The following is a 15,252-nucleotide window of genomic DNA, read 5'->3' on the forward strand; positions in this document are numbered from 1 at the left end:
GAGCAGGGGGGGGCTCGTCCTCAATAGTGTTGTTTTTTCAAACACACGAATCATTTCCCCAACCGCCCACGCCCCCGGATATCTTCTGCTATTTTATCCTTTTTTCCCCTCGCTCTCTTTATTTATCTGACCTCTGTTGAATGGAGGAATGTTAGGAATGCAGCAGTGAATGGGCGAGCGGGGGAGGCAGCATGCAAATTGACTGACAGACGCACGTTTCTTTCTGCTCAGACAAAGTTGAACAAAGCTTGAAGGTGTCCACAAAGAGTTATATCGCCCAGCATGCTCAGACACACGAGGAACGGCAGAGAGGATGGAGGGAGGCCACCTGCACAGACGCGCTCCACAAAGGCATGAAAAGAAAAGAGACACGTTTCGGCGCTTTGCCCTTGAACGCTCTGACACATATCGACTATTTTTAGGCATCAAACACTTTCTCTCGCACACAGAGACTAAACTGCCGCCAATTTAAGCGATCACATTTAGCAGGAATTCAGCGCGACAGCCAGACAACAGCCTCATTTCCCCATAGACGCTAACCGAGGCGTGAAATCAAAGCAGCGACTGAAGTAACCGGCGAGCCTCTGCCGCTCTGCCGGGCATTCCTGAGGACGTGGGAGGTTGAAGTGGAGTCTGAGACCCCGACATGCAGCTGATCTCATCCTTCTTTCTATTTCATCATGCATATTACAGACAGTTATGTTATGCAGCTGTAATTTTTTCCAGAAGTGCAACAGAAATATGTTTTCTTTCCTCACACGCCTCCTGAGAACTACAGATTAAGTTTATCTGTGGTCAGGGGTGCTAGCTGGAATTTGGGCCTCAGGGTAAAACGTCACAACGGGCCCCACTTCTTCTCTTCCACAAATGTTCTTGTACTTTTTCAAGACCCTGTATGGGAAGCTTTAAAAAAAAAAAAACCCTATTAAGGAAAGTGAAGTCCAGAATGAGAATGTGACATCATGATGGTGGTGGGGTTGGGTGAAGTATTTGTGGTCTGTGACATTTCCACAGCAAATGATTGAGTTCTAAACTGACAGATGAACAAACCTGGATGTGGAGAGGGTGCTGGTGTGTTCCCTCTTGGAAAAAGTTTGAAATTCTCTGCTTCTCTGCTCTGGCTCTCACCTGGGTGTATCACCTTGTGTTTTTTGTATTTTACCTATTTTATACTAATTATTTTTTTATTCATTTTAAAATGTATGTTTATTTTTTGGTTTTATTCATATAATTTTATTTTTGTATATATTATTTTTTATTTATTTACTAATTATTTCTTTATTCATTTTATTCTTTTTTTATTTGTTTATTTGTTATTTATTTATTTTATTCATTTATTTTGTATTTTATTTATTTTTAATAATTCGTTTTTTATTTATTTAAATTTTTTGACTTTGCTTGATTATTTTTATTATTTTTATTAATTTTGTATTTTTAAAATTTATTTTTAATTTTGTATTTTCCTATTTACTATTTATGTATTCAGCTTTTATTTTGTGTTTTTTTTATTTACTATATTCTTATTTATTTATTTTTAATTGATTTTTAATTTGTATTTTATTCTATTTCTTTATTTTTGTCTTTTTTTAATCTATTTATTTGTTTTTTTGCACTTCATATAAAGCTACTTTGAGTACTTAGAAAAGTGCTATATAAGTCCCATCAATTCTAATCTTTTTTATTATTCTCAGCTGCAGGGGAGAGAGAGAGAGAGAGAGAGAGAGAGAGAGAGCAGAGGGTTGCTTGTTGATTGAGTTGATTGGCACAGGTGTCTCCACAGGTGTGACTCATTACTCGTCTCTCTGTGCAGAGCTGCAGGAGCAGGACGGAGCTGCAGGAGCAGGACGGAGCTGCAGGAGGAGGACTGAGCTCCTTGATGAAGATATATGAGTTCAATTAGTAAAAGCAAAGAAAAGGTTTCCTGAAGTGAGCGAGCAGACTTGTGTGAAGTGTGTTTTAGTAATTTATTTAACCGTGTGTGCTCAAGTCATTAAAAAAACAGAGATCAGTGTCTGTTGTGCTGTAGATTTACTGCACAGCTCCACGTTACATTCATAAAGTTTACTGATAAAGATGTAGGTAGAGAACATGGAGGATGAAAACAAAGCAGGATGTAAAATGTTGTGATTCAAAGCTTTCACAGCTGCTCTCTTGAAGTCTTTAACTCTCCGCTCTGGCCGCTGCTGACTTCAGAAATCCTCACTCCTGTCATGTTTTCGTAGTCACACAGATCCGGAGAAGTCTTCATCTCAGGCTGCCGCTTCAGATTGAAGAACCAGGAGAGAAAAGACATATCAACAAACACTATTATACCAAGAAAATACACAGATTTTTAATTTCAGGAATTAAAAATGAAGTGTGCACACACCTGGATTTGGTCGTAGTCAGCGTCGACACTGCGTTTCCTCAGATCAGTGTATGTGTTTTCTGCCTGCTGCTCAAACTCCTGATAGAGTCCAAGAAAGGGAGAGATATTTAATAAATGTAAGCTGGACTGACCACAAACTGAGCTCGGCCTACAGAACATCAGCAAACTGTGTGTTCTATTTAAACTGCTTCAGCCTGCCTTCTCTTCCTGCTCCCCCTGCAAACCACTTTACAACCCACCTCCCTCTTTGCTGATGCTCTCCCTGCCTTGGCCTTTTTGTATATGCACATGAAAGAGAAGGGAGGTGTGCTCTACCAGCCTAATGGGGTGGATCAGGACTAAACAGGAGCTCACTGTGAGGACAGAGAGGGAGGAAGATCATCTGGTGAGCTGTGAAAAACTTGGTCTGTCACTTGAATCCAGCTATGGGTTGTAGCAGGAAGTTAGCTCTGCCCGCATCAGCATAACCGGCTTCCCCATTCAACGCCCGCCAGCTCAACTTTGTTTGATAACAACAGACTAGTGTGGCGTGGGAACCCCCCCTCCCTCTTGTGAAAATTTGTGTCTTGACGTGCGACATTAGATTTTGCCCCTGCCCTCCCCTTTGCTACCTTTTGCTCCCTGCCCTTCCATGTAGGCATGTGGAAGGGCAGGGAGCTATCGCAGGAGACTTCATGGAAGGACGAGGCCTAAAGAGAGATACTTTGAGAAAATGCCTCAATATCCCAGCATGCCTTTTGTAGTTTCACCTTTTAAAAGAAGAAGAATAGGGGGTTAAATTCTTCCTCTCCATTGAAGGAGAGCTGAGGGGAGTGACCCCGCTTCTCTCAGCCATCCCGTGACCTCGTCAGCTTAGGGGGCGTATTTTCTTTCATTTTTTGAACGCTCTTCTTTAAAGGTGACATATCACGCTTTTTTCATCAAACTATATCGGTCTAAGAGGTCCCCAAAACATGTCTTTAAAGTTTATTGCTCAAAAAAACACTTTGAAATCAGATTTTGGCATGATTGAAACAACCCTCTTCTTCAGACCTGCTCAGAACGGTCTGTTTTCTCTCTGACCACGCCCCCTCAGGAAGTGGGTGTGGCCTCAGCACGTTGATCTAATGTTTACATGTTGGCTGAATATACACGGCTGCTCACAGACCCGCGTTACTTCAACCCTCTGAATCTGATCCAGAATCTGATCCTGACGGAGAGGCGCCTGCAGCAGGACCTTTCTGAACCATTGGTCACAGATTTAGTGTTTCTTGTTGTTTTATTTGTCAGCATGTCGACGTGTGTCTTGGTACACAGCGACGAACATGTAGCTATGTGGCTATGCTAACTAGCGCTAGCACTTTTCCATGAAAACTAAAAATCATCCACTAGATCTTCAAATCTGCAGACGTGGGGAGTAAAACCGACCTTTGTGTTTATTAAGACAGCCTACAACTAGCATGCCTCCCTCCTAAGCTCCTTGTTTTTTTGTCAAATAAAGATGAATGAATCTTACACGTCCGTGGTTAAATGTTCAATTTTCTCCAGCTTGTTTTCAGTGAAAGATGTTGTCCTCTTCTTTAATTGACAAAACTAACATTTTCAGACTCTCTCTGAAAAGATGAGTGACGTCCTGCGTGTTTCAGGATTACTCATCACAGCTTTCTGCTCCCTTCGGTCGAGGATGTCGGCGAGACGAGACCGTGACTACAACAGGATGTCAAAGCTTCTTATCAGACTGACTGTGTGAGAGCGTTTCATGTCTGACTGTCTGTCAGTGACTGTTTGAGGAGAAGAATGTTCTCTTACCTTTAACCTCCTGGAGAGACTGTGAGGAGAGAAACAGACAGAGGAGGAATGTCAGACCGAGACGCTTCAACAACACAGATTTCAAGTGTCTGATAATTATCTTTCAAACTGCTGGATTTCAATAACTACAAGAATGATTGCAGAAAAAAAACAACGCTCTGGTAACGTCTGTGCACCGAGGAGACAGGTTTCTGCAGTTTGAAAGTCAAACTCAAACATCGTTTACAGATGCTGGAAAGAGTTCATGTTTCTGTGATGGTACAGGTAGTTCACAGTGGACTCTTTCAGCTACAACATGATGGACTCTCTCTCTTCTGCCCTGTTGTGTGACCTGGTTGTATCAAGAGTTACAGAGTGTCATGTTTACTGTAGCTGAAATCAGATTTGAAGCATATAGCGCCAAATCCCAACAAATGTCATCTGAAGACTCTTTCCAATCAGAGCAGGTCTAGACCGTACTCTATGCTCTATTATTAACAAAGACCCAACATCAAGACCGGATCAGATCCAGTCCCATCTTACAGACAGGACTCAGTCTGATCTCATCTTAATCCACCATGAGCAGAGCACTTTGCATGGGCTTCATATTTTAAGACTGGAGGTTGCCGCTTGAGCCCAACAGGATTACATACCATTGCCCAACAGCCCCGTCAAAATCTCCTCCCTGGATGGGTCGGAGATTGAGTTTGTTGACTGTTACAAATATCTAGGGATCTGGCTTGACAGCGAACTTTCTTTTGAAGCATACATCAACACACTAAGGTCAAATCCCGTATTGGTTTTCTTTATCTCTACAAATCCTCCTTCACACACTCTGGTAAAGGGCTTCTGGTTCAGATGACAGTCCTCCCTATTCTTGATTACGGTGACATAACCTCCAGGTCTGCTTCCAACTCTCTCCTTCACAGACTGGATGTCATTTACCAAGCTGCTATCACTGGAGCCCCATTCACCATTCACCACTGTCACCTGTACTCTCAGCTGAACTGGCCTTCACTCCACTCTTGCAGACAAACACACTGGTTTCTATTAATTTACAAATCCCTCACTGGTAAAACCCCGTTATATCTACAGTCACTAATCAAACTTCACAGCACAAACTGTAGCCTGCGCTCAAGCAGCCTTATCAAACTCATCACACCCAAAACCAGGACGTCCTTTGGACGCACCTCCTTCCAGTTTTCCACTGCAAATGACTGGAATGACCTGCAATAATCCCTGAAGCTGACCTCTCTCCTTCCACTCGCCACTTTCAAAAACCTAATACACCCCATAACTCAACATCACTGCACTTGCTTTTAAATTGCTTTTAAGTTGTTCACTGCTGTCATATGTTTGTATTGTATTCTTCTGTCTCTAGGTCTCTCTGTATGTCCTCTCTGTTTCTTGTTTTGTCTTTTATTTATTGTCATGCCACCTGTGTTGCCTTCTCGCCCAGGTCGTTATTGCAGATGAGAATTGGTTCTCAATTAACTCACCTGGTTAAATAAATAAATCAAAATCAAAACTGGTACGAATCCTTTCGCCAAATATTCAGCTGAGTTAGATGTGTGTTTCTAAGTTTTTAAAGCTGCAGACTTCCTTGGCTTGTACACTTAATATCTGTCTATGATTCAATGATTTAATACATTAATTCATGTCATTTAGGTCAACAATCAAGGGCCGAAGCCTGAAGCCCAGGAGGCTCTACTGAAGTTCATTTCAGTCCGTGTGAACTGAACTTTGACCGTGTTTGAGTTCTCACTATGTGGAAGCTAGATTTCCCCCTCGTGACATTTAATTTCCTGACTTCTCAGAAAGAAAAGGTGGAACTGGCTTCGTGTTACGCTTACCTCTGATACTTGTTCACACTCGCAGCGACCGTCAGGATCAAGAGGACGAACAGCACTCCGCATATAACGCAGGGAACAACCAGAGTGTAAATACAACCGCCTGAAAACAGAATCCAACATGACAATCAATCATCTCCTCTTCCTCACAAATCAGCGTGATAAACATGAACTATAAGGACAGAAATCATGATTGAGAACACTTTCTATGATGTATTAAATCATGATCACATCAACAGCAGTCACTGCTGCTCTGGATTCCTCTGTAAACTTTCCCTTGTTTACATTCTGTTGTGTTTTTCCTGCAGCTGCTGAATCATGGTCATGCCATTTGAATCTGAATTGCTAATGCTGTCGCAGTTTGCTGATTCACCATGGATCTGTGTCTGAATCATAAGTCAGGAGCTGCAGAACGATTCCAGAGTAATGATGATTCATGAGCGTGATGAGATATGCTGACCTGCTGCTCCGACCTGCAGGGACACGGGTCTGGATTTCTGAGAGCCTCTCCTGGACTGAGCTTCACACAGATACAGCCCACTGTTGTTTAGTCTGACCTGAAGGATCAGCATCTCTCCCTGAGCCCTCTTACTCAGCTGTGAGGAAGAGACATGAAGCGTGGACACTTGAATAAAGATGACTGCAGTGAAATCAGTGACTCCTTTAAACATGTGACACCAGGAGTTACCTGTCCTTCTTCGTCGCCTCTGTACCAGGTGTAAAGGCTCACGGGTGGGTTTGCATCACTGGAACACGTGAACGTCACAATGCTGCCCTCAGACACCGGACCAGACGGGTGGACTGTCGCCACCGTTGATCGAGGAGCATCTGTCAAGAAGCAGAGAGAGTTACTCAGTCTCTTTTCTCTTCTTTCCACCTTAAACAACGAAACATTGAAGTTACTGGATGTCTGAGATTAGAGCTCTCAGGGAATAATGCATGAATGGCTCCTGCAGAATTATGTATCACAATCAATAACATCAGACTTCCACCAGATCTGTGTCCGGTCCATCTGGAGTCATGTGACCGAGGTTTTCCCCCCGTGGTAATCACTGAATCCAGGATTCTCCTCCTCCTGTCCTCATCCATGTTGTCTTTCTGGTCCTCTGAAAACCTCTGACCTGTTTACTCCAGGCCTGGCTCCACTCATCATGACGGGTTGTTGTTGTAGTTAAGTTAAGTTAGTTAAGTTGGGGGCCGCAGTAGCTCAGTCCATAGGGACTTGGCTTGGGAACCAAAGGGTCGCCGGTTCGAGTCCCAGCATGGACTGGACTGGCAGTGGACTGGTGGCTGGAGAGGTGCTGGTTCCCTTGCCTGGGCACTGCAGAGGTGCCCTTGAGCAAGGCACTGAACCAACTGCTCTGGGTGCGCTGGTTGATGGCAGCATCCTCACTCTGACATCTCTCCCTAAGCATGTTCACTGCATGTGTGTGCATGATTGGATGCATATACTGTGTGTGTAGCACGTCCAAAAAAATAATAAATAGCACAAGTGAAAAAATTGAATTAATAAAGTACCTTTAAAAAGTGAAATACGATCTGGTGAAAACACAGAGTGTTTCATTCTAAAAATTCCTTTTTGGTTTGGTGCCTGACTTCCTGTCCTGCTTCATCTGCTCTGTTGAGATTGAGCGGATCCAGTGGAAGTTGGAATAGAAACCTATCAGATCCAGTATTGTGATGGATCAGAGACGGATCTGGTGGAATTTTTAATGTTTGAGTTCACCCTGGTGCACAAGTAATGACGCTTTATTCTTCAGCTGGCATTGACTGCTCTGCAAGAGCTGAAGGAGGGACATTATTTGTTTTATACACAAACAATTGTCAGAGTAAACATGCAGGACTCCACATCGTCAAGTTTGCCGATGATTCTGTGATTGTATCCCTGCTCAACAATAGCAACCCGGACCATGGCCCTGTGGTGGCAGAATTTACAAATTGATGCAATAATTCTTTTCTGAGGATACATTCTGGGAAGACAAAGGAGCTCGTCATTGATTTTAAGAAGACCCCCACTGCCTTTCCCCCTGTTTTTATTGATGATGTGGAAGTGGACACATCAGCGGGCACACCCCTGCCTGACATGTCAAGCCTCCACCGAGCCAGGACCCTCAGCAAGGCCTGGTCCATCGTGGCTGACCCGTGCCATCCTCTTTTTCTTGAATTTCACCGGCTTCCCTCAGGCCGAAGATTTGCGATGCCGAATAGCAGGACGAATAGGTAGAGCAACTCTTTTGTACCGACAGCAGCTAGTCTGCTTAACAATGCCGCATAACTGTTGTTTCCAGTTGTTACTGTGGTTGTTGTTGTTGTTACCGTCTTGAATGTTTTGATGTTGGTGTTGTACTGTTCTGTTTGTGTCACCGCTGACTGAAGGACAAATTGCCCCCCGGGGATAATAAAGAAACCTTGAACCTTGAACCTTAAGATGGCAGGCAATCTGTAACGGGCTGAATGTAGAAATGCAGAAATGGTGCATCTTTAAAAACTCATGCAAAAGTCAAATTGTGCTGCAAAAAGCTGAAACAGCTGCAAGGACACCAAACGTGCTCCAAACACACGAATAATACAAAGCTTAAAAACACATGAAATCATAAAACTAAAGTGCTCCAGGCCTGTAGGGGGCGCTAGGCCACTGTATGATCAAGATGACGAAAGAGAGCCTCTGAAGGAAGGATTGACATGTCATGGACAAATAATGTGAAACTGTTGGTTTGCATTTTCTAGATTTGAAAGCAGTGAAAGCAGAGATGGGACTCATGTTTTTGTAATTCCCCTTGCTGCCAGAAGGGGGAGACAGACGCTGCACATGCAGGTCAAAGATAAGATCACTCAAGTCCCAGCTTCACCTTTCTACTTTTAAGTCTTTCTACACTGTGGTTCCTTTTCCCGTTAACACAAACACACTGGTAACAAAGGTCGTGTTGTGCGTGCAGCCTCTCACACACTGAGGTGCTTCTTTGCTTCCTCTTGCACCGAGTTCAGACACGCTCAGCTCTTCAAACACTCATTCAGCACTTCCGTCCAGTCAAGCTGAAACAAGTCGACGGTGTGTCTGAGCTCCCTCTGCTGTGTCTGACACACTCATCAGAGTAATGCCTCATAAATCAGTGTCAGCTAAAGTTTATAATGGAGGATGATAAATCCATCGTTCAGATATATCTGGGTGTTATTCAGGAGGGAGACAATGATGTTTTATTCCACTCTGCTGATGTTTTTTTTTAACCTTTATAGTGAGTAATTCTTCTTCCAGTGATGAAACACTGGATTCATTCTTTAGTGCAGATACATTAAAAACACATTCAGCATTTTTAAGAGCTGTGGAGTTTCCATGCTTGCTTCTTTTACCTCCTGTAGCAGCGTGTTTGATCCTACGTTTGATCCTGACACAGATTATCTCCTCATAAAAGTCTGAAGGCAAGCCATGCTTCTCTTATTATCATGTTGTTTAATCCTTTTTGAGCCTTAGTGTTGTCCTGAAATTGATTCCTAAAATAAATTTCATATTGTAACTCTCTGTCTCATCATTTTATAGACTAGTGTTTTTATTCTATAAAAAAGCAACATGGGTGTCTGTTTTATCAACATAAGAATAACATGTAACTTCTATTATATTAATTCATGTTTAGTGGTTCAACATTTTTTAATCATGTAGTTTTAACACGACATGAAAAAACTCCTTAAAACTCCAAGATTGCTTTATGTCAACACAACCTAAAGGGTTTAGGTAGGAATCCCACCTGCAATACCTCTCCAGAGCAGAAGGGGGCAGTATTGTGCGACATCTACAGTGGAGAAAACTCTTAATCAGTAAGCACTTATTTTAAAGGTTACCAAGTCAAGATCCATATTTTTTGTTTGTCATTGTTTGCCTTCTCTGGGGAATAGAGTTCTATCCCAACAAACCCAGTCTGTTTTGTGGTCTTTTTGCAAACTTGACACCAACTAAGTCGGCATATTTAAACTGTTACAATGTAACAATGTCATTTAGCAGACGCTTTTATCCAAAGCGACGTACATACAAGAACAAGAACAACACAAGCAAAGATCTAGACAAGAGGAAACAAGATCAGTAAGAGGAACAAAGTGCTTCAAGTCCATTTGGGTGCAGGTACTGCCAAGCAGTGTAAAGGCAATGCACAAAAGTAAGTAAGGAACATCTACAATGAAGCAACCAAACCACTTAAGACCTTCCATTATCATCATCAACAATTAACATCACCACAATAATGACCAAAGTACCAAGTGCTGGGTCACTCCAGACCTGAACCCAGATTCCCAGAGTAGAGCAGGACAGTGTGAGTCAACTGTAGCAGGAAGACATGATCTGCCACTGGGGACAACAGTGGAGAACAGTCTAGCTAAGTGCATAGTGCTTCCTAAAGAGCTGGGTCTTTAGCTGTCTTTTGAAAGTAGAGAGGGACTCTGCAGATCGAATGGAGTTGGCCAATTCATTCCACCATTTAGGGGCAACAGAAGAGAAGAGTCCAGCTAGTGATTTTGAGGCCTTGTGTGCTGGAAGCACTAGGCGCTTTTCAGAGGCTGAGCGTAGCGGGCGAGAAGGGGTGCAGTAGACCAGGATGAGGGGTTCCAGGTAAACTGGAGCGGTTTTGGTTCCTGCTTTGTAAGTCATGATTAGAGTTTTGTATCTGATGCGAGCTGCAACTGGAAGCCAGTGTAGCGAAATGAGCAGGGCAGTGACATGAGCTGTCTTAGGCTGGTTGAAGACCAAATGTGCTGCTGTGTTCTGGATCATCTGTAGAGGTTTGACTGTGCATGCAGGGAGGCCTGCCAGTAGAGAGTTGCAGTAGTCAATTTGTGACATTACAAGAGCCTGAACCAGGAGCTGTGTTGCGTGTTCTGTCAGGTAGGGTCTGACCCTCTTGGTGTTATAGAGGGCAAAACGGCAGGACCGAGCAATCGAGGCAACATGAACCCTGAAGGTTAGCTGGTCATTGATGCTAAACTGTTAACTGCTAAATGTCAAATCATTTCTGATGATTAAACCTACAGGCTGCACAGTAGCTGCAGGGCTGTGCAGTGGGTGGCACTGTTGCCTCAAAGTTAGAAGGTTGTGGGTTCGAGTCAGGTGCCTTTCTGTGTGGAGTTTGCATGTTCTCCTTGTGCATGTGTGGGTTCTCTCCAGGTACTCTGGCTTCCTTGCATAGTCCAAAAACATGCTCACCAGGTAAATTGGTCTGAGGACCTACTGGATCCCAACCATCTCTGAGAGGGAAAAGTGGAGCAAGAGGTAGAAATAATGCAACAACGTTCAAAGCCGAGACATTTGCATCATTTATATTTAACGGCGGATCAACGTCAAAGAAAAGAAGGAGAGCTGAATGAGGACATAAATGTCAACATCAATATCTATGCAGAAATCCTGACCGCCTATGTTTGTGTGCAATGATTGGGTTTGTGCAATGTTACTTTGAAATATTCTCTCTCCACCTCTGCACGTCATACTAACACACACACACACACACACACACACACACACACACACACACACACACACACACACACACACACACACACACACACACACACACACACACACACACACACACAAACTCACACATGATGGTGAGTCTCTGTGCGCTTGCAGATGGCTTGGTCCTGCCCCCTTTTGTCAGCGGGTAGGAAACACAGCAGGTGACGCTCCGGTTGTGATGAGTGGCCGAGGCGATGAAGGTCACTGTGGACGTGATGACCGTCTGTCCATCAGACTTCTGCTTTTTTAAAATAAAAGATCAAGTCATGCTTTTTGCAGGTTGCATAGATAAAATGAGACACAAGTTTAACTGCATCCAGATCTGTCTTTACTGAATGAATCAGTGATACCTCACCTCCTGCAGCTGTGTCTCCTCCTGCCAGGTGATGTCTCGGGGCAGCCAGGTGAGGGAGGGAGGGGGCAGGATGTTGCAGAACACCGGGACTGAACACTGCAGAGTCACCAGGTCTCCCTCTGCCACCTGCTTCACAGGGGGCAGCAGAGGGGGCGGCGGGTCTGTTCGGTGAGATTATAATGACACAACAGAAACCAAGTCACTATGATTCATCCTCTGGGCACCGCTTTTTTAATGGCCCCACTTCAGTGACTCTGCTTCTGATCACTTCCTCGGTTCATACCCGGCTGAGCGCTGATGGTGACTCCTTGTTGGAAAGTGAACTTTAAGTCCCTGGGACATTCCAGCCTCAAGAAGTACTCGTTGCTGTAGTTCCCCGGGAAGCTTTGGAACACAGTGGTGCAGTTCTTCTGTTTTAAGTTCCCAGCTATAAACCCCTAAAAGAAAGAGAAGAAGTCTTAGAGACGTATTTAAAGAAGGGGTCTGGTTTCCCATTGGTGAACAATTGTAGGTTGCGTTTTATTGACCAATCGACTATCAGCAGGCTTCAGTGTTTGCAGGAAAAGCACATGGAGAAGTGACAGATCAAAGAACTATGGAATGGAACGGTTAAAGAACTACAGAATGGAACAGATCAAAGAACTATGGAATGGAACAGATCAAAGAACTACACAATGGAACAGATCAAAGAACTATGGAATGGAACAGATCATAGAACTATGGAATGGAACAGATCAAAGAACTAAGGAATGGAACAGATCAAAGAAATATGGAATGGAACAGATCAAAGAACTATGGAATGGAACAGATCAGAGAACTACGGAATGGAACAGATCAAAGAACTATGGAATGGAACAGATCAGAGAACTACGGAATGGAACAGATCAAAGAACTACGGAATGGAACAGATCAAAGAACTACGGAATGGAACTGATCAAAGAACTATGGAATGGAACAGATCAGAGAACTATGGACTGGAACAGATCAGAGAACTAAGGAATGGAACAGATCAAAGAAATATGGAATGGAACAGATCAAAGAACAACAGAATGGAACAGATCAAAGAACTAAGGAATGGAACTGATCAAAGAACTAAGGAATGGAACAGATCAAAGAACTACGGAATGGAACAGATCAAAGAACTACGGAATGGAACAGATAAAAAAACTACACAATGGAACAGATCAAAGAAATACAGAATGGAACAGATCAAAGAACTACAAAATGGAACAGATCAAAGAAGTATGGAATGGAACAGATCAAAGAAGTATGGAATGGAACAGATCAAAGAACTACACAATGGAACAGATCAAAGAACTACTGAATGGGACTGATCAAAGAACTACAGAATGGAACAGATCAAAGAACTACAGAATGGAAAAGATAAAACAACTACAGAATGGAACAGATCAAAGACCTAAGGAATGGAAAAGATCAAAGAACTAAGGAATGGAACAGATCAAAGAACTACAGAATGGAACAGATCAAAGAACTACAGAATGGAACAGATCAAATAACTACGGAAAGCAACAGATCAAAGAACTACAGAATGGAACCGATCAAAGAACAAAGGAATGGAACAGATCAAAAAACTACAGAATGGAACAGAGCAGAGAACTACAGAATGGAACAGAATAGAATGATTCTGATTGGTCAAAACTGATTCATATCTTCAGGTGATTATACTCTGATTCAAACATAGTTACGAACATTATATTCCATGTGTACTAAGTCTGTTCTGCTCAATCCTGCACAACGTTCCTCTAAAACACTACGAATGGCAGCTTTAACTTAACGTGCTTACGATAAGCGTCCTGAGTTCTTTGTCTTAAAGACCAAATTAAGGACGGACCTGTATCTTGTTGTGGAGGGGGTTGGATCCACTGAAGACAAGAGGACCAAACATTTTTTCTTTCCTCCAAATGGCTCCATTTGTGCAATTTTGGACCTGGTTTTCAAAATTATTAGGAACCTTGAAACCACATGGGACAGTGATGCAGGACTCAGCGATACCCACAATGCTTTTAGGCAGCATCAAATCCCAGGTTTTACAGGAGACACCTGGAGGGGCAGAGAGAAGCTTTGATTTGATGCTCGGATAACAAAAATAAATGCACTTCCACCGACATGCAATCAGGGAACTACCTACCTTGCATCAGAGACACGAGCAATGACACCACCAGGCCAACGCCCATGTTAGATGATGAGTCTTTTAATCCAAGATGTTTAAACGACAAATTAAAAGAGAGAAAGAGAGAACAAAATGACATGATTGTCTTCACATGAAAGAGTTTAATTCCTACGATGAGGCCAAACGTCACAAAGCGATCAGTCAGGAAATGGTAAAAGAGATTTAAAGCAGGAACAACCTGACATTAAACTCCATCTGGATGCTTTTATAAATCATTTACACATTTTACTAAATCAAAAACAGTTCCTTTAATTTATTAACTGGATCCAAACCTGCTGAGTGATGAGACGCAGTTGATCGTCTTGATGTCTGCTCAGTGAAAGAGGAATGAAATTAAAAGGAGGAAGAATGAGGAAAGCTTCTCATTCTGCAACAGAGCTTGGGAAACTTTTCTCTTTCTTTACACGTGAGTTTGAGGATGACAGGAGGCCGTGTGCAGAGTTACAAACAACAGAATCTGTACATGAAAAAAGAGAGGAAACGTGCATCTTACAAAGAACCACACAGAGAGAAGTGTAGAGTGACTTTGAGCCACCAGGGGGCAGCATAAGCAGGAGAATCTGATATACATGAAGGACATGTTCTTGAAAACACACACATCTTCACGTGCACGTTTGAGCCACCAGAGAGCGCCACGAGGAGACACACTGAAGCAAGCAGAGAGCTCATCTGCATCTTCAGCTCCTGTGTTTGTGTTTAATCACACATAATCTTTCTGGTGTTAGTCAGAGTTCAGAGCAGCTTCTTTTCCTCCCCTGTGGCTGAAGTGAGGCCTCAGGCAGGATTTATATTAATCTTTATTCATAGAGCACTTTTCAAAGAATCAACCAGCCTGGTGCGTAAAGGAAACATAAAACAGGATCACTGTGTTTCAGACTAAATAAAATCCGGACTGAAATGCTCCTTCCCTCTTTGTTTTCAGACGAGTTTCAGGAACAGATCTTTGCCCGAGCATCACAATAAGTCACAAGGCCTCCGACCACCAGATCATAAAAAACACAGAGTTTGTTATGCCCCTACAAAATAAAAGCATCACCAAGTGACCAGATGATGTTCAAGCAGCAGCCTCTTTTTTTCCTTCAGCAAAATAAACTTTAATTCAAGAAGGAAGGATGAAAGAAAGAAAGACTTTGACTTTCTTCAACCTTCTATTATTAATGCAAGAAAGAAAGAAAGAAAGAAAGAAAGAAAGAAAGAAAGAAAGAAAGACTTTGACTTACTCAACCT

General features: G+C 42.8%; 1 protein-coding gene across 2 annotated transcripts; it reads right to left on the reverse strand.

Moving 5' to 3' along the window:
* Positions 1-1,945: 1,945 nt before the first annotated feature.
* si:ch211-171h4.5 (sialoadhesin) lies at positions 1,946-14,353 on the reverse strand. 2 transcript variants are annotated; one of them, XM_034705056.1, is made up of 12 exons: positions 14,298-14,353; positions 13,984-14,043; positions 13,687-13,895; positions 12,118-12,271; positions 11,835-11,995; positions 11,564-11,717; positions 6,674-6,813; positions 6,446-6,581; positions 5,989-6,088; positions 4,157-4,175; positions 2,369-2,446; positions 1,946-2,260 (listed from the first exon to the last, which is right to left on the reverse strand). In XM_034705056.1, exons 2-12 carry the CDS (start codon positions 14,027-14,029, stop codon positions 2,138-2,140), a joined length of 1,320 nt encoding a protein of 439 aa, XP_034560947.1. In that variant the 5' UTR covers positions 14,030-14,043; positions 14,298-14,353; the 3' UTR covers positions 1,946-2,137. The 2 variants fall into 2 exon arrangements, with proteins under 2 accessions (XP_034560947.1, XP_034560946.1); XM_034705055.1 differs by having other exon boundaries at positions 11,564-11,720.
* Positions 14,354-15,252: the final 899 nt, after the last annotated feature.

This window comes from Notolabrus celidotus, chromosome 16 (genome assembly GCF_009762535.1).
Source record: "Notolabrus celidotus isolate fNotCel1 chromosome 16, fNotCel1.pri, whole genome shotgun sequence".
NCBI classification, from domain to species: domain Eukaryota; kingdom Metazoa; phylum Chordata; class Actinopteri; order Labriformes; family Labridae; genus Notolabrus; species Notolabrus celidotus.

Bases quoted from the DNA above. Each gene is read 5' to 3' on its own strand.
- si:ch211-171h4.5 (XM_034705055.1), bottom strand. From the start codon at position 14,029: ATGGGCGTTGGCCTGGTGGTGTCATTGCTCGTGTCTCTGATGCAAG. The intron at 13,896-13,983 runs GTAGGTAGTTCC...CTGCCCCTCCAG, and splicing joins GCTCGTGTCTCTGATGCAAG to GTGTCTCCTGTAAAACCTGG. The intron at 6,814-11,563 runs GTGAGTTTGTGT...GCTTCTTGACAG, and splicing joins ACAGAGACTCACCATCATGT to ATGCTCCTCGATCAACGGTG.